Source organism: Strix uralensis, chromosome 8 (genome assembly GCF_047716275.1).
Source record: "Strix uralensis isolate ZFMK-TIS-50842 chromosome 8, bStrUra1, whole genome shotgun sequence".
Taxonomy (NCBI): Eukaryota; Metazoa; Chordata; class Aves; order Strigiformes; family Strigidae; genus Strix; species Strix uralensis.
Window position 1 is genome coordinate 24,404,760 of NC_133979.1, and position 18,298 is coordinate 24,423,057.

The 18,298-nt window shown below is 42.1% G+C and overlaps 2 protein-coding genes across 8 annotated transcripts in view; one reads left to right on the forward strand and one right to left on the reverse strand.

Annotated features, from left to right (window-relative positions):
- GPSM2 (G protein signaling modulator 2) overlaps positions 1-3,289 on the forward strand; it is a 30,886-nt gene extending 27,597 nt beyond the window's left edge. For all 5 annotated transcript variants that reach the window (XM_074876700.1, XM_074876703.1, XM_074876704.1 and 2 more), the window contains 3 exons: positions 667-829; positions 965-1,182; positions 2,653-3,289. In XM_074876700.1, coding sequence (XP_074732801.1) covers positions 667-829; positions 965-1,182; positions 2,653-2,817 — 546 coding nt within the window. In that variant the 3' untranslated portion in view covers positions 2,818-3,289. The remainder of the gene's footprint in view (positions 1-666; positions 830-964; positions 1,183-2,652) is intronic.
- CLCC1 (chloride channel CLIC like 1) lies at positions 530-18,171 on the reverse strand. Of its 3 annotated transcripts, none has more exons than XM_074876712.1 (12): positions 18,053-18,171; positions 17,151-17,291; positions 15,267-15,362; positions 14,265-14,372; positions 13,068-13,289; positions 9,107-9,247; positions 7,887-7,980; positions 6,682-6,779; positions 6,453-6,599; positions 5,547-5,840; positions 4,788-5,023; positions 530-811 (listed from the first exon to the last, which is right to left on the reverse strand). In XM_074876712.1, the coding sequence occupies exons 2-11, from the start codon at positions 17,280-17,282 to the stop codon at positions 4,808-4,810; spliced, it is 1,548 nt and encodes a 515-aa protein (XP_074732813.1). In that variant the 5' UTR covers positions 17,283-17,291; positions 18,053-18,171; the 3' UTR covers positions 530-811; positions 4,788-4,807. The 3 variants fall into 3 exon arrangements, with proteins under 3 accessions (XP_074732813.1, XP_074732815.1, XP_074732814.1); XM_074876714.1 differs by having other exon boundaries at positions 17,151-17,254; positions 18,053-18,134; XM_074876713.1 differs by lacking the exon at positions 18,053-18,171 and having other exon boundaries at positions 17,151-17,504.
- Between the last annotated feature and the right edge of the window lie 127 nt (positions 18,172-18,298).

Consider the following 18,298-nt stretch of genomic DNA (forward strand, 5'->3'; position numbering starts at 1 on the left):
TGATCAAAATTGCAGAACGGAGAGTCCTGCAGCTGTCCATTTCAGTTTTACTTGATTTAAACACTGTGGCTCTGTAAAATGATGCAGAATCTGCCACTCTGCAGCTGTCTCATGGGTGGTGCCAGCTTTAATCCTTTCCTACTATTTGAACATTTTTTTCCCGGTGGATTTTCTTAAGTTACAGCTCAGCTTGCACATATATGTAATTTCTAGTCTCTTCTAGACCCTGCTTCTCCAAACTTAAAATCTAGTTTTTCTGATTCAGATAGTGAGAGGTATTTTTGACGTATTTTTAAGGTTATTGCACTCTTGACAGAAGTCAGCTAAAAATAAATGGAGTCATTTGTTCTAAATGAGAGAGGAGTGCTTTTGACCAAAGACCTGAGGAGACGATGGAAACTGTTTGTTGCTGTTCTTGGTTTTTTCTTTCATGGGCATTTGGGTTTCTGGTGGATTCATGGCTGAGGAGGAATAACTCCAGTTGTACTGATCAGAGTACTGTTGCTTTCTCATATAAATGCTATAGAAATGGATGACTAAAATTCATTTAGTGGATTTCAGATACACAAATACCAAACATATTACTGGAATGAAGCTGTGATGCAGATGTCCTCATTTTAGGTACCCTTGCATTCAAAATACCCCCGACTCTTCTCTCCTCTTCAGAAAACCAGTCGAGAGACAATGGCAGATGAAGGGTTCTTTGATCTGCTGAGTCGATTCCAGAGTAACAGGATGGATGATCAGAGATGCTACTTCCAGGAGAAGAACAGATTCTCAGCTGCTTCAGTGGCAACATCCTCTACTCCACCTAAAACAATGAGAAAATGTAATTTTTTAAAAGTAAAATCCGTATCTGACTTCAGTTCCTGCCAAATGCTACTTTAAAAATGGATTTGCTTGCAAGTCTTTCTATAGAAAGGAACTTATTTCTAGGCTAACTTGTTTTTTTCCTCCTCCCCAGCCTTTTCTACTTCGGCAGTCTCACCCCACACCGATGAATTTCTAGACCTCCTTGCCAGCTCCCAGAGCCGCCGGCTGGATGACCAACGCGCCAGCTTCAGTAACCTCCCTGGACTCCGCTTTAATCAACACAACCATCAGTCGGTCCTGGGCCACCTCATGGCAGGTAACAACAGAGAACTAGATGACGACTTCTTTGATATTTTGATAAAATGCCAGGTAAGTTTTTTACAAAAATCTTCAGATTCTGAGTCTTTGGGGATTTGATTTGTGCATCCTGCTACTCAGTTTCTTCAAATAAGCCACTGTGTTTATCATGTGTTTTTAAGATACAAATTGATTTGGCAGATAAGGAAGAACACCAAGAAGACAAAATTAGGATTTTTTTTTTTTTTTTTTACGATTTCTTTCTCGTTTTGATTTTTTTTTCTAAATTATCCAGTGTCTAGTAAGTCCATTTTTGGTATTTATACCTGTTAACCATTTAAAGTAACAAATGCTGAAAAGGTGGAGGAAAACAACTGAGGCTATTAAAAGGAGTACGTAAAATGCTTTTAGAAAAAAGTGTTTAGAACTGGCTTGTTGGGAGGGCACCTGATATACCAGGAATCCTAACTTACCAAATTAAAGAATTCAGTATCAAAGTTTTAATGGTGATAGCGATCATCATTCCAATTATGTTAAGTTTAAATATATTTCATGGCAATACACAAGTGAGGTGTCTGATTGCCAATTACAGCATGGTTTATATGCCAATTAGACCAAAGAGAGTTTAATTAAAAAGACTTGGTGTTTTACCTGATGGGTTGATAAGGATCTCAAAATACAAAATTCAGATACTCCAAAGGTAAGTAAGTACATTAGCTTGGGGGTGAAGCAGCACTGGGGCTTGAGTCTACAATGGTGGTGTTCCTCAGCCTGATGAAATATCATGTTCTGTTTTAGCTACTTGTCTGTTTGCTACTTTGAGTCAAGCAAAGAATCTAGAGGTTAATATGACAGATTTTGTCTCTTCACGTGCACTGTATGTAGCAAATGTAACACAATGACTGACGGTGCTTATTGAGAAAGGAAGGGAAAAATGTAATCCCCTCGGTCATTACAGATGCTACTGCTGTAAACAGAAGCACCAAAGGGTAGCTGACTTTTGAAGCTTTTTGTCTCAAAGATGGCTCTGTCCAAGGTCCATCCTCTCTCGGTAGCCAGGCCAGTGTGTGAAAGGAGCACAGACACGCTCTCAGAGCTGTTCAAACTGCTCTGTAACACCGATCAAAACATACCTGACTCACATCTTGAGTTTGGAGGAAAACTCAAGACTGCCTTTCCAAATCTGACAAGTGTGGCTATTTTTTACTCCCTGTATAAGGAAAGCAAGACAACTCCATTTTCTGTTGTATGGGACTAGAAATACCATGTACTTCTGCACAAAGGATACTTAAGTCTCATTCTGCAATATGAACAAGAACCAAACTGGGGGTGTTACTTTGAGATACATTTGAACAGTGCTAAACATGCACTTTTGACTTACTAATTTCATTTGAGAAGTTTAACTTCAAACTAAACTTGCAAATTATATCCTTGTAATAGCTTTAAATCTGAAAACAAAAGCTTTGAGTAATTTTTTCACTTATATTGTTCACTTATTATATTCCTGTAAATATGCAGCTTTATTGCTTGGTCTGTCTGTAGGGTTCCAGACTGGATGATCAAAGATGTGCTCCTCCAGGATCTGCAAAAGGACCAACTGTGCCAGATGAGGACTTTTTCAGCCTGATTTTGCGATCGCAAGCTAAGAGAATGGATGAACAAAGAGTCCATTTACCCTCAAGTATAAAGGGACCAAATCCTAGCTGAAGAAATAAACAGGCACGTACTGTACAGTAGCATCTTAGGTATCTTTCTTCTTTGCTGGAAAAACATACATGCCTTTTTACAGAAGACTGCAATTAGTAGTTTTGTTCCCTTTCTAACAATTTTTTGTATAAATCGCAGCAGCATCACACTCGTGACCAGTAGTTAGAGTTGCCGCTGCTCTTGGCGGCTGGCAGCTGCTTTTAGCAGTGTCCGAGATACTGATTACTGTATCTCCCTCTTAACTGCCTCTAGTCTATGAACATTAATAGGAAATTTTTTCCCTGTCAAGGCATTCTCATTGCTAATGTGTGGATTCTACCACTGTCTCAACTAGTGTAAGACCTAAATTTGTATGTTCTTTTTAAAGAAAACTTGATTTTTTTTTTTTTTTCTGATTTGTACCTCCCTGGAAAAAGGTCCTGTTTTTTTCTTTTATACTTTTTTAAAAATAAAAAAAAATATTGAGAAATAACTTCACTACTTAGTCTGTCTTTGTGTCTTCATGCTGTTTCTGCTATCACTTTTATTTAAAAAAAAAAAAAAACAAAAAAACCCCTAGTTTTATTTCTGTTTAACACAAAAATAGTATTTTCAAAACATGCCAGGGTTTTTTGGCAATATTTAGTTAAGTGTTTCCAGTATTATTCAGTGCCATTTTACAGTCAGAATAATTTTTAAGACGACACAGTTGTTTTTAAGAAACAGCTGCCAATGCTGTTCTGTAGATCGTGTGGTACATGTCCACCGGGCAATCACAGGGGTGATAGGTACGTGCCACGGAAGACCACAGATGTCAGGTAAGTGCTGCAGTAAGTGACTTTAAAATGTTACAAACAGTAAACATATGTGCTGCTTATTACTTGAGCTGAACTACTCCTCCTTCTCTTGGTAAGGACGTGCTCTGCTGGGGTAGTTCTTGGGAACAACAGTTGTAACTTAGTCTTCCCCTCGGTAGATACCTGTACTGAGGTAGTTCTAGATGTTGTTTTAAGTGTAGGTATCTTGAGTTAGAGGCCGCTGCTTTTAACACCAACGGTGGCAAACTGTTCACTTCAGGAGTTAATAAATGATGTAAATTTTTAACTTAAGTATTATACCCCTAGAGAAGAATCTACAGTTAATGCTAGCTTCAGAGTAAAATGGCCTTGTAAGAACAGTTAAACAGACACAGCCTCCACATAGTTCAAACTATTTTACAATTACTGAAAATTTTACATTCTCTCGCAGCTTTTTCTAGCACTGAAATTGATTCCTACTGAAACTGTCCTCCTTCTGCTTTTAAGGAGAAATGCCAGAATATTCTTCCAAAACCCATATGTTACCATCGGTTTATCGTGCTGATCTTCAGTACTTTTACATAGTGCTTACTATTCCCTGTTCATCTTTGAATTGCCTTAAAAAAACCATCCATCAGCTACTCCCTCCTCTGTAAATTATTTAACTAGAAGAAAATCATCAAGCTGTCCTAGAACTGAGCTGACAAGAAGCAATTCTACTTAAGACTAATTTTAAAGAATATAAACCAAAGATAGTTTTGAGACTTCTAGTTGGGCTGCAATTAGCCTTATGTGAATTACACAAATATCAGCAACTTTTTCTTCAGGCTGTTTGACAGTTACCTGATTAGGCTTATGTTTGCTAGATCACAGAGTATCTGTGCTTTCCCACCAGAGTATCTAGTTTTACTCAAAACTTACTACACAACACTTCATTTAAAACAAGCAGCGACACCCACAAGCCTATTTTCTTGGCTAATTAAAGTTGTATTGTCTTAACACATTTATTTCAGATTTCAGAAATAGCACATATACTCAGTCTCTAAGTTTTTAAAGCCCCATCTTACTGCTGTGCTTCCTAATGCTCTGACTAAAGAGGAGTTCCCATCAGCTTACTGATGTTCACTTTTCTACGTTTGAGAACTAGAGCAGAACGAGTGAGTATGTGACAACTAAAGATCAGACAAAACTTACAGCTGGAGCTTGGGGCCTCCTTAGTCTCCTTCCCGCGAGGCACATGAACTGCTCTTTTTCTTCTTCTCACATGGTCCCACTGCAGAACTTTTCCCTTCCAGGCTTTTATTAGGATCATTATTTTCTCCAGTCTCTTGCTCTGCTTTGCCTGGCTCCTGTTTCTGCTGCTCAAGTGCATGTTCTTCAGCTGTGATTGTTTCTAGTCTACAAACTTCAGACTCAGTGTGCAATCTATTCTGTAAAAATTAATAATAAGCTATTAATCAAGCAATCCAAAGTGATGGCATCTATTGTTTCAGGTCAGCTCAAGGGGCAGAACTCCCTGAAAGCATGACTGCTATCTTTTTTCCCTGGGGAAACAGTACATGTAAATAAGCACATTCTGGAGTATAAGTCTGTTTCAAGTTTTCTACAGTTTACAGAAACATCAGCACTGCTTTTTTCCCCCACCTTTTCTCTAGGGGTAATCATTGCCCAGGCTGACATAAGTACTGATCTCAACAGAAGTTACTTAAGTCTTTACTATAAAGAGTTTTAATTCAGCAGTTTCCTGCCACAGTTGGCCATTGCACAGTATTTTTCCAGAACAAAACATGCTCAAGATGCCTTTACTAAACTGTTCTATAAGAGAACGGGTACTTCCTTAACTCCTTTCTCCCCAAGAGCTGGGTTAAGCTTGTTGTTTAAATGTGTTCTAGCAGATGACACTGAAATCTATTAAATTTAATCCCAGCTGAAAGAGCACCAGGACTAACATACACCAGGTTCTGGTTTGTGAGACTCTTCTACTTGCGTATTTGGCTCCTCGCTTGTATGCGTGATGTTGAGACTTCTGCTGCCATTTCCTGGTCGCGTAGGAGCATCTCCTCTGTCATAAGGACCTCTATAAACGTAAGGAAGCTTCTGCAAGTAATAGTCATCTGATTTACTCCCACCATATTGCCCAAAGTCTATTTTCTCCTGTTGACTGTCAGGTGGAGGAAGACTTTTCTTCTGAAAAGATGTTAAGTATCTTAACATAGACACTGATGATCCTACACCGTAGCAGAAACCCTGGGGGAGGGAAAGAAAAAAAAAATAAAAGGAGCAAAATGCCACCTATTTGCAGCCTGTGGTTTTCACACAGAATTCAAAGTCACAGAGCTGAAAAACACTGAAGGAAAAGCTCAGGTGATCAGAACGGCTACCGTAAAATTCAAGCCTTCTGCAGTCTGACCACACTGCAGGAACTGCCAGACTGGATGTAGTTCATCTTTGGTGCCACAATAAAGATGTTGAAGGCTCTAATTCAGTGCTTTTGTGTACAAAATGCCAATTATATGCACCATTGTGTATAAGACAAAGAAGAAATGGGAACTAAGCTGCAATAACCTGTCACAGAGTCTAAGACTTTAAGCAATTTAGTGCTATTTTATCCCACTTGGGGAGTGGGGGAGAGAAGTGGTTTAAAAACAAACTTACCTATTTTAATTGCTAAACCAACTGTACTATAAAGATTTTGTCAAGAAAAAAATTCCCTTGTAGAAATAATTTCATCTGTGCTAAGAAATCTGTTCAGCAGTACAAATAAGAAATACGTAATAGATAATAATACTTAAATATAAATAAGTTGAATATATAAAAAATAAAACAGAGCTTTTATATAGAAGATAAATGTATACAAACCAGGACAGCCACAGCCATTATAATTAGCACTGGAATCTGCAGAAAAAATGGTAACTCCTTCATAAGTTCTTTGAGGAATTCACCAATACCTTGTCCTACGTGCTTCAAAGGCTCAGTTACAAAGTTGGTGAAAGTAACTGCCAACGCCTAGAAAAATACAAACAGAAATATAGTGTTGTCACTGATTACAAACATAAACATGAACAGTCTCTTTAGGCTTGGCATATACCTTTGTGGGTGGAACCAGCAAAACAGGATTTACTAGTAGAGTTTCATAGTACTTCTGACAGGGATCATCCTGAAACGTCCACTTACTTCTGAGCCATTCTGTAGTCAAAGCAGAGACACATTTTTACTATTTTTTAAAAATGTATTTTATGACAGAGTTGTAATACAAAAAGTAGCATTTCAATTATAGATGGAAGAGAACTCTTCTAGATATGGTTCAAAGCTCAGATTTATTTTTTACAATCTGAGATTAGCTTGGCAGTGTAGTTTATCCAGTCTTGGGGATGCAGGAAGGAGAAGGAAGGTTAGAAAGAGCGAGAAGAAAGCGAGGTTTTCCCATGTTTAGAGAACTTTCTTGACTATTAGATGAACTTAGTCCCTAGAAGCCTCAGAAGAAAAATGTCTCATCTGTGGGAACTATTACCTAGCACATTCTGTCCACAGCTACTGAAATGGAAGTAATTCTGAGTGTTACTACTCATCTGCAGGCTGCAAGTAGATTAAAAATGTGTATTTTGCTTGCTAGTTCTCAAGAGACTATTTTAGTTATAATCAGGAAGTCTTACTCCTTAAGGGCACTTTTAAGTCATAAAAGAGTAATTTATGACATCAGTGTTTCCGTAGTTTGATTTTAGTGCAGTCAGAACATAAACCACTGAAATTTGACAGAAACAGAGCAATTTCCGCCAATAAAGGGAAAACCATAACAAACACTCATTAAAAGTTGCCATCATTAATCTAGCTGCTATAGCAATGGATAACAAATAACAGCTTATGCAAAAATTCAGCTTTCTCTGTAAAATAACAACACTGAATAAGTAGTCACAGACTAATTTCTGAAGTCCACTGTACTCACAGGCCTGGAAGATGAAAAAATCCAATCTTCTTCTTGAATCCCGCCCTCCTACCTTCAATAAACAACACTGAGGGGTACTGGGGGAAGGGAGTTGCATTAAGTTATAAACAAAAACACCACGGAGAAGTAACACCATGACATGCTCCAAGAACAGTTTTGTGATCTGCTCTGCTTCAAAGGCCTAGAAAATAAAGTCTTGTGGAATGGAAAAGTGGTAAAACCACATAATCACGTATTGCTGAAGAAGGTTCAGTGTACTACTCATGAAAAATTAAGAGTATTCTTGGATACCATTACTCAATATTTCATGATCTTAAATACTATTATAAAATAATGAGACAAGTATTTACCAATAAGACTTTCCCGCCAGTCCAACTTCTCAGCACAGATGTTATCAAACTGCCCCATTTTTGCAATTTCTGCTTGATGCTGCGCAAAGGCCAGCTGCAGGAGAAGAGGAAGAAGACTTGTAAAACATAAAACAAGGTGGCGCTGGGCACATAACACCTGCCTCCATGCAGCACTGCACCTGAGCTAACCATGTTTGCTCATGGCAGGTTTGGGATAATTGCCTGGGGAAATCTGTATGAAGAGAAGTTTGCTACCTAAACAATTTAACAGAGTTAAATTCTAAGTACTTCCTGGGAATGGATAAAACCTACCAAGATGGCTACCTCTGAGTTATTCTCCAAATGGAGTCTGAATTACAAAAGAGCAAACTTCAATATTCAAAGATACAAGTTCAGAGCAAAAGTAATCTGAAATCTTGTTTCCTAAAATGTTTCTGGATTAAAAACAGAAACAGCTGCCATGCAATTATGAATTAAAACATCAGGACAATCTCTTGTATTTTTTAAAATAAATCCCATTAACAAATACCTATATTCATTACAATTTTGCCTTACAGTCTGCAACTGATACGCAAAAAAAGTAAGTCAAATCACCTGTTGAAAAACTCCGACATTCTTCAGTGACTCGAGCGTGGCAGTCCACTCGTGTTCCAGACCACCCTACTCTCTGGCACTCCACTACTCCCGGGCCTGACAAGCTGCAGTTAAATTCTGATGCCAAGATGTGAGGCCCAAGCTTTTGTGGTTGGGCTATGAGCTAGCAGCATAAATTCCTCCTCGTTAAATCCAATACCATTGTACAGTCAGCTACTTTGTCACCATTAATGAAGCATTTATCTCTGGTCTATCACATGTTAAATACAGTTTCAGCCAAGGAATCCGTAGAAAGAAAAAAAAAACCCACAATAAATTTCCATAAACTTTCCACAAGCTGCTTTAGACAGAGTTCACATCTCCCTTGCCCATGCAGTGAAATCACACTTCTACTGCTTTATGAATTTTGTGCACCTTTGTGGCAGGATAAAAGTCGACAGGGGTTTTTTTTGTTCTTTACGCCTAGTACACCTGTCAACATGCAAAATAAAATGCTCATCCCTTTATTTATTTTGTGGTCAATTACTGCTTCATATAAACTAACTAAAGACACTAAATAACCATAACTCCCTCCATAACTGTAAAATCTGAAGCCTAAAAGCCATTAATATTTCAGAACAACTTACCTTATACAAGTAAAGCCAATTCCATGCAAAACTGATGAGGAAACTTATTAATAAGACACGTTTTAGCTGAACAAACGAATGAATACGTGTCCAGAGCTCTGTAGCTATTACAATTACAATGCACACTAAGCACAAGAGCATCTGAAAAAGAAAACAGGAAAAAATGATGATCCAGATTTGGAATTTTCCAAGCTTACTGCCAGTACACACGAAGGAACTTTCAACTTGTTTTTACTGGTGTAATTTAAACAGAACAGTTGAGAGAATTCTTCCTTGCTTTCACAAAGTATCTGCAGCAATACAAGGCAGAAAAGTTTCATGGTATTACCAGTAGTCATTCCTATCATAGCCTTACATTGCAGTTGCTCGTTTCTTGTGATATTTAGTTATTTTTTCCTTATGGTATTTATCATGTTACCTACCGTACTTTACCATTACAAAACTGACATTATTCAGCGCTTGAGTAAAATGTGCCTGGTATGACCCACAGAACCACTGCTGCCAACTCCCGCAGTTTGGTTAAGAGACAAAGCTACCAAAGTCTGGCTAACAGCAGCGAGGCTTCAAAGAAGCACTTTACAGTCTCTTTCTACCTGAGGACCCCTAACAGCGAGGTTACACTACTGACAGCTTTTTTCATTTGGCTTCCATGTTCCCCCTCAAGACTAGACAGGCTACTTTCAAGATCACATTAGCATATTCCGAATTGTAAAGATTTATTCAGACAGCTTCAGCTTATCTGACGGGATAAGCTTCAGCCGACTGGAGTGTGGCTATTGATGGCTACAGGTGGTTCAGAAGGGACAGGAGAAGGGGTGAAGAAATGGATTGAGTGTGCAGAGCTGTCTCTGAAGAACAGGCATGAGCAGGTTGAAAGCTTATGGGTAAGAATCAGAGACCGAGACACAAAGGGAACCTTGTGGTTGGTGTCTACTACAGGCTGCCCAATCATGGCGGGGCTATTGATGAAGCCTCCTTGCTCCAGGGCTCTCGTTCTGCTGGGGGGCTCTAACCACCCCAACACCTGCTGGAAAAGTAGCACAGTGACCTGTAGGCAACCCAGGAGACTCCTGGAACGCACTGAGGATAACTTCTTAAGCCAGATAATAGAGAGCCCTGCCAGAGGGGAGGCGACACTGGACCTGTTGGTCACAAAGACAAGCGAGCTAACCAGTGACGTCAAGACCGGAGGCAGCCTGGGCTGGAGTGCTCAGGCACTGGCAGAGTTCGCAGTCCCGAGGAATATGGTCAGGCAAAGAATAAAGTTAGGACCCTCAATTTTAGGAAAGCAAATTTCCAGCTGTTCAAGGAGTTAGTCAACAGAACCCCCTAGTACAAGGGAGCAGGACAGAGCTGGCAGACCTTTAAGGATGCTTTCCATAAAGCGCCACAGCTCTTGGTCCCCAGCTGTAAGAAACCAGGAAAGGAAGGCAAGAGACCAGCATGGATGAGTTGAGACCTGCTGGTCAATCTAAAGGGCAAGAAGGAAATCCACAGGCAGTGGAAGCAGGGACATGTATTCTGGGCAGAGTGCAGGGACACTGCCCGGTTGTATAGGGAGGGGGTCAGGAAGGCCAAGGCACAGATGGAGCTGAGCTTGCCAATGCATGCAAGGAATAATAAAAAGGGTTTCTGTAGGTATGGCAGTCAGAAAAAAAAGGTCCAAGAAAGCGTAGCCCTCCAATAAGCAAGACCGGCAAACTGGCAACAACAAACAAGGAGAAGGCTGAGGTACTCAACAACTCTTCTGCCTCAGTCTTCACTGGCAATCTCTCTTCCCACACCTCTTGAGTAGATGGACTGCAAGACAGGGACTGGAGGAGCAAAATCCTTCCCACTGTAAGAGAACATCAGGTTCGAGACCACCTGAGGAGACCTGACGAGATGCATCCCAGAGTCCTGAGGGAATAGGCTGATGTAGTTGTCGGGTATCTCCATGATATTTGAAAAGTCATGGCAGCCAGGTGAAGTCCCTGGTGATTGGGAAAAGGGAGACATTGCACCCATTTTTAAAAAGGGTAGATATGAGGACCCTGGGAACTACCCACCTGTCAGCCTCACGTCTGTGCCTGGGAAGATCCTGGAACAGATCCCCCCAGGAGCTATGCTAAGGCACATGGAGGACAGGGAGGTGATTTGAACAGCCAGCATGGCTTCACCAAGGGTGAATCCTGCCTGATCAACCTAGTGGCCTTTTGTGATGGAATGACTGCATCCGTGGGCAAGGGAAGAGCTACCAGATGTCGTCTACCTGGACAACTGTAAGGCCTTTGACACGGTCCCTCACAACACCCTTCTCTCTAATTTGGAGAGATACGGATTTGATGGACGGACTGTTCAGTGGGTGAGGAATTGGTTGGATGGTCACATCCAGAGGGTAGTGGCCAACGGCTCAGTGTCCAGATGGAGACTGGTGACAAGTGGTGTCCCTCAGGGGTCCGTACTGGGACCAGCACTGTTTAGTATCTTCACCAGTGACACAGACAGTGGGATCGAGTGCACCCCCAGCAAGTTTGCAGACCTCACCAAGCTGAGTGGTGCGGTTGACACACCCGAGGGACGGGATGCCAGCCAGAGGGACCTGGACAAGCTCGAGAAGTGGCCCATGTGAACCTTGTGAGGTTCAACAAGGCCAAGTGCCACATCTTGCACCTGGGTTAGGGCGACCGTCGGTATCAGTACAGGCTGGGGGATGAAGGGGTTGAGAGCAGCCCTGCGGAGAAGGACTTGGGGGTCCTGGTGTATGAAAGCTGGACACGAGCCGACAATGTGTGCTCACAGACTGGAAAGCCAAGCATGCCCTGGGCTGCATCAAAAGAAGTGTGGCCAGCAGGTTGAGGGGGTGATTGTGCCCCTCTCTCCGCTCTGGTGAGACCCCACCTGGAGTCCTGTGTCCAGCTCTAGAGCTCTCAGCACAGGAAAGACATGGACCTGTTGGACCAGGTCCACAGAAGGGCCACAAAAATGATCAAAGGGATGGAACACCTCTCCTATGAAGAGAGAGTTGGGGTTGTTCAGCCTGCAGAAGAGAAGGCTCTGGGGAGACCTTACTGTCGCCTTTCAGTACTTCAGGGGGGCTGATAAGAAATATGGGGAGGGACATTTTATCAGGGCCTGTTGCAATAAACAAGGGGTAATAGCTTTAAACTAAAAGAGGGTAAATTTATACTAGATATAAGGAAGAAATTTTTTACAATAAGGGTGGTGAGACACTGGAAAAGCTTGCCCAGAGAGGTGGTAGATGCCCCATCCCTGGAAACATTCAAAACCAGGCTGGACGGGGCTCTGAGCCACCTGGTCTAGTTGAAGATGTCCCTGTCCATGGCAGGGGGGTTGGACTAGATGACCTTTAAAGGTCCCTTCCAACCCAAACTATACTATGATTATAGATCCTCAGCACCTTGTAATTCCATTTTAGAGAATGTTACATTTTCACAGTCATGCTCTTCAACACTATATATTTTTTTTCATAAAATTCACAAAAACCTCTAACCTATAAAATCTCAGACCTCAAATATATACTTGTCTCAGTATAAACATATTTCAACTCCTGCAGAAGCCAACAGCTTCAGCATCTATTTGGACAAGAGACAAACCTGGAAAATTTACAGTGCACAAGTTGTCAGTTTAAGTGACAGGGAAGTACTAGGGTCTAATGAGTCACACAAAACAGACATAAAAGACAGGAAGAGAAAAAAGAAAACATACCAGAAAAAAACCTGCAAATCTACAATAAGTAACGATGACCACAGGAATAAAGAACTTGAATTCTTACTTCAGGTGAATACGTCACCTCTACCTTCAACAACCATGAAACAAAAAGAGTAACCTGCTCTAAGTACGATGGAAAGAACTGCTTTACATGTGGAGATAAGATAGTAATATTCATTGGCTAGACTTGCACAAAGAAACTGTAGAAAACAGCAATTAAAAAACAACAACAACAACAATCTTCTCTTACCAGAAACATATTATATAGATCAATTCCAAAAGTGTCTTCAAATCTCCAGTGCCAAGCTTTATAATCATGGTGCTTAAAATTGATCAAAATGTCACTAAGTGCATCATCCACGGCACCTGACTGCCAAGTTTCCTCATTGAGAAACCTGAGAATCTCCAAATATGTCTGTTTTGTAAGGATGATCTCAGCATCATAATGGACGTGGTCCACATTTTCCTCAGGCTGAATTAAAAGCAAAGTAAAACAATGGTTAAAAGCTGGTTATTTGGAAATAGAAGTACATAGGAAAAACTGTATCCCTATACAAAAACCTGATTATATACCCTCATTATGTACCAGCACCTTTTTGAAGCAGACTGCAGGATGAAGACATGGGACAGCGAGCACAGTATGATTCTATAACTTTTTAGTTCATTCTTCTAAGCTATATAAAACACAAATTCAGCTGGTTTGTACTCCTTAAAATCTACAGCAAAAATCTAAACTATGAAGTGAGTTATCTTACCTGTTATTAAAATTTTAGAACCACTTCTCATTAACAAGTAATAACTACTAATGCAATATGTGTGTTCTGATCATGGCTGGGCAATACAGATAGAACCTATTAAATACTGAAATAAGAAATTTTACATTGCTAAGTATAATGTTCCTTGCTAAATACTCATTTTGCTTATTGCTAAAAATACATTCTTCTATCTCTGAATAGAAAAAAAAAGATCTCCACGGACATTATAATAAAGTAGTGAGGTTGTTCTTATATGCAAACTGCAATATGCTACTATTCCTAGTAGCTGGTTCATGTGGCAGAGTCTAAAACAAAGGCCTAAAAGTTCTACAATGAACAAATAAGCAAAATCTGGCTCTTTCAAGTTTAACAACCATTAACATGAAGTGAACAGGGTACTACTACAGCTGCATCCCAGCAACAGGTATTTAGATACATACTCTGAATTCACATAGTCCTCCTCTGGATGCTTTACAGATCAAACGGCAGCTGTGTCTCCTGAGCAAACACTGCTAACTAACAGCAACACTGGATACACAAACTTAGATCATTTTTTCTTTTGCAATTCAGTTCCCTTCATTTTAATTGAAATTTAAAGTATGTCAGAATAATCAATACTTGCTAACTATGAAAAACACATAAAGTAGGAATATGAATTCTAATTAATTTTTAATGACTGTTCAAATACTTACAAGGCCAAGTTTTCCAGCTTCATTTAAAATCTTATTCAAGTATCGCTTAAAAATATAAAAGCTACGGCTTTCATGTGATTTGGCATTCCTCTTCTCACATTCTGCAATCTGCAACGTAAAGACATTTTATTCACTTCTTGCTCAAATCAGCTTGTTCATAGGAGAAATAAAACACTACCAACATATTAAACTCAGGATCAACAGAGGCACATTTCTTTAGTTTAGCAATAATCCCACGGTTAGTACACCAGATAAAAAGCGTATGCAGTTGCTGAAGATACTACATTCCACGGGGCTGGCCAGTACTGGAGATTTCAGATCTGCTAATAAGATGGTTTGAATACTGACCTCAGTAGGACTAGAAAAAAACTAAAGAACTGGAAGTTTAAGTTTAACATCAGAAAAAGAGAGAACTGTAAAACATAGGAAGTAACTCTGTTAAAATTATACATCCCATTGGGTCTCCAAATGGCTGAGGGAAACAGGAGCCCCAGTAGCTACAGAAGCATCACTACATCCTCCTGATGCCAGAGGAAGCAGCAGCGTGGGGGTCTTAACAGCAACTTCAGAGAGCTGCAGCACTGCACATTACGGTCAGCCAGCCACAAACATGTTCCGTGCGCCCACAACCCACCCCTTAAAATCCAACAGAACTGAACAACTGGAAAATGAAAGGTCAGGTTTCTTAGGTTTTGGCAGCATGGTGTAACACCAACACCATGTTTAAACTGTTCACACCGGACAGAAGCACGTAGCTCCCATCAACATCTGTTACGCTACAAAACATTTTAGGAAACAGACTTTGGTAGGCAGAGCAGCAACTTGGTATTGAGTTTAAACCACTTCCAGTCTCTCCTCTGAAAAAAGAGGTTCCCCCTACATAATGCATGTTCTTTCACAAATTATGCCAGCAATTCACCTGTTCCGTACTATCCACAAAAGCATCATCAGAAAGCACAAACCATAAAAGGCTGGAAAATATTCTGAAGTTCCATAACAAACCTTCTGTCGCAAGGAATCTACTTCCCTGGAACAACTTGGTAAGATTTCCGTACTGACTGTATCTACAGTCTTATCCTCAGAGTCATGATAGTTTGCCTAAAATTACATAAGAAAAACACATATTTTTAGAATCAAATAAATTGATCAATATGCCATGTTACACTTACACAATCAGATCACTTAAAAAGGCAGAAAGGACCTAAAAACTCTGTTGGTCTTTGCTGCTAATACTCTCCCAAGGATGCTCCAGATACCTCTGTGCTGTTATTTTAGGTTCCGAACAGACAACTGCTTTAAGTTTATCTAAATGCATGCTGACCTCAGAAGGTGAGGTCTTGCCCTTTGCTCCCCCACGCGCCCTTTCCCCTCCTCTGAGTGCTGGCGAGCCACACACTGCATCAGATTAGATAATCGTCCGGCTAGAAACCGACTCAGCAAGCAAAGGGGCAGTTTTCAGCCAGTCAAATTCCCAGCCCAGCTGGCCATGTCGCCCGCCAGACTGAAAGTAAACACAAAGCCCCATTCTGGGTGCATGCCTTGCCTTTCATGTTCCCTCTTCACTCTGAAACATCCCATTTTTCCTGTTAATTGCTCAGGGTTAGTTTTAGCAATGCTGCTTCTACACAACCAGATATGCACATTGAGGAGAGTCTCCAAAAGGAAGCGCAACATCACACTAATCAGTGAACTCCTGTCAATACAAAGTTTGGTTTCGAGGACTGGGTTGGCCCACACAGCCTGCCTACCTAAAATCTCTCACTGCAGAGCAGAAAAGAAATCCTGGAAAGGTGGATTAACCCAAAGCAACCATTTTTCTCCTTCAAGATGCAGTTCCATTTTCGTGGGAGACAACAGTAAAGCTCCTAATATTTTTTTTACAAAAGCCAAACCAGTTAGGCATCAAGTTTAAAGACTCCAAAGCCTGCTACTGAATTTGAGGGATGCTAATGACTATCAGGTGGACATGGGGCAGGTGGAGGCTGAAGGGGAACTCTGTGGAGAGAAATAATGCAGTCTGCATTTTTTAAACTTCAGAAAATTATGTTCTGAAGTGTTAAAATAGTATTATTCAAGACTGCAAAACCAAACTTGACAGCTGAAGAATGACAAAAATCAAGGATGCCCCACAACCAACCACAGTTTGCAGTGCCACGTGTACACAGATGTCCTGGATAAACAATTTGCATCTCATGATATATGTAGAGTCCACCCTTCGTACAAGACAACCGAGATGATTAACCTTGGTAAAACTAGCTTTTCATATTTCACCTTCTCCTCAATGTTCATGAACAACACTCAATACCTATTCTGACCTTCCTTCTGAAAACTCTGATGCCCAGCATTACAAAACACCATTAACTTTCATAATAATCCCACACAATATATGGGCTTTATTCCCACAGTGCTGGAGAAATGGATAATTCAAGTAAAACATAATCGCTAACCTTAACTCCCCCAACTTTTATCAACTAGGAACTTAATTTTCAAGATATTTAACACTATGCTTGAGAGACTACAAGAGCTGCTTAACTCAGTAATTCTCAAGAGAAATAACTTGTGGAGCCACAACCTACAGAAATCAACCACCACCTGTGAAAACACAAAAAGCACAGTTCCTGTGACTTGATCAGTGTGCAACAGAAACTTAGTAAAAGGCCCTGAGCTAATTATTTACAATAATATAGACCACTTTTTTTCCCTTGCATTTTTAACAACGGACACAACACTTTCCTGTGTACAGATTCAGATATAACATTATAAAACCTTAGAAAGACCATAATTCTATAATTTTCTAATGTCACGATTTAAGAGCAATCTTTCAACAGCAAGAGCTGAAGGACTGTTTGGGAGGGACCCGTATTCACGCACCCTTTCTTTTTCTACCTTGTAAGGTCTTCTCATTGTTCCCGATGCCGCATCGTAATTGAGCATATCCGTGGGGTCAATCCATTCATCATCTTGAACTTTACCACTCCCTGTTAGCACAACTGCACACAATAGCAAAGGAAACAGCATCCTGTATCGCTAAGCGTAACAAGAAAATCAGATATTTAGTTCAGGTTGTAACATGCTGTGCAAAAAACCTGAAACAATCTTACAACATGGAAAAAAGCATTCTCCGGCGGCGTTTAAAAACTCAGTTCTCCATTAAGCAGGTTAAACTTCACTCACGTTATTTTTTGCCCAAAGAAAACACTGGCAAGAACACGCAAGAATTAAACTGTGTGATACGACTGGATGGGTATAACCGGCTGCAGCTGCCGGCGGAGCAGCGCGAAGCTCAGCACGGCCAAAGGCGATACGGCAGCGCAGAACTGCTGCAGGCCCCGAGACAAGGGCCCGGCGCCGTTCCCCCCGCAGACACCCCGGCAAGCCCCGCAGGGAGGCTGCTCCTGCCCTGCCCGCGCCGCGGGGCGGGAGCCGCGCCGCTCGCAGCTCGGCGGGGCTTGGGCAGGCCGCGGCCCGCCCGGCGCAGGCCGGCTCCGGGGCACGGCCAGGCCTCCCGCCCAGAGGCAGGAGCGGCGAAGCGCTGAGCAGCGGAGAGCCCGCGGGCCTCCTCCCGCCGCTTCGCTTCCGCCTCACCTCGGTGCTGACCCCTCGGCGGGAGAGGAGCCGCAGCCTTCCCGCCCCCTGCTCGCTCCCGCCGCTCCTCCTCGCCAGGGCACCGCCACCAGCGCGCCGCGGCCCGCACAACGCGCAGGCCGGGCCCGCACGACCGGGACCCCTTCAGCGGCCACCTCCGCCGCCGCCTGGCCGCCACCCACCCTCCGGCTCCCTGAAGGTACCTGAAGGGCCGCGGCCAGGCTCGGCCCGTTCCCGCGGCCCGCAGCCGGCGGGGCGCGGCCCCGCGCTCCCGCTGCGCCTCAGGCCCGCGCGCCCGCCGCCGCCTCTCGCTGCCCAGGCCCGGCGGAAGCCGCTCTGGCCGCAGAGGCTGCGCCCCGGCCCTCGGGCGGCGGGAGGCGCGGGCGGGCCCGGGGCAGCCCGCTGTAGGGCTGGGAGGCAGGAGCGCCGGGCGGCGGGAGGGCGAGGGA

Bases quoted from the DNA above. Each gene is read 5' to 3' on its own strand.
- CLCC1 (XM_074876712.1), bottom strand. From the start codon at position 17,282: ATGCTGTTTCCTTTGCTATTGTGTGCAGTTGTGCTAACAGGGAGTGGT. The intron at 6,780-7,886 runs GTAAATACTTGT...CTTTGACTACAG, and splicing joins CTGGCGGGAAAGTCTTATTG to AATGGCTCAGAAGTAAGTGG. The intron at 6,600-6,681 runs GTATATGCCAAG...GTATTTTTCTAG, and splicing joins TGCTGGTTCCACCCACAAAG to GCGTTGGCAGTTACTTTCAC.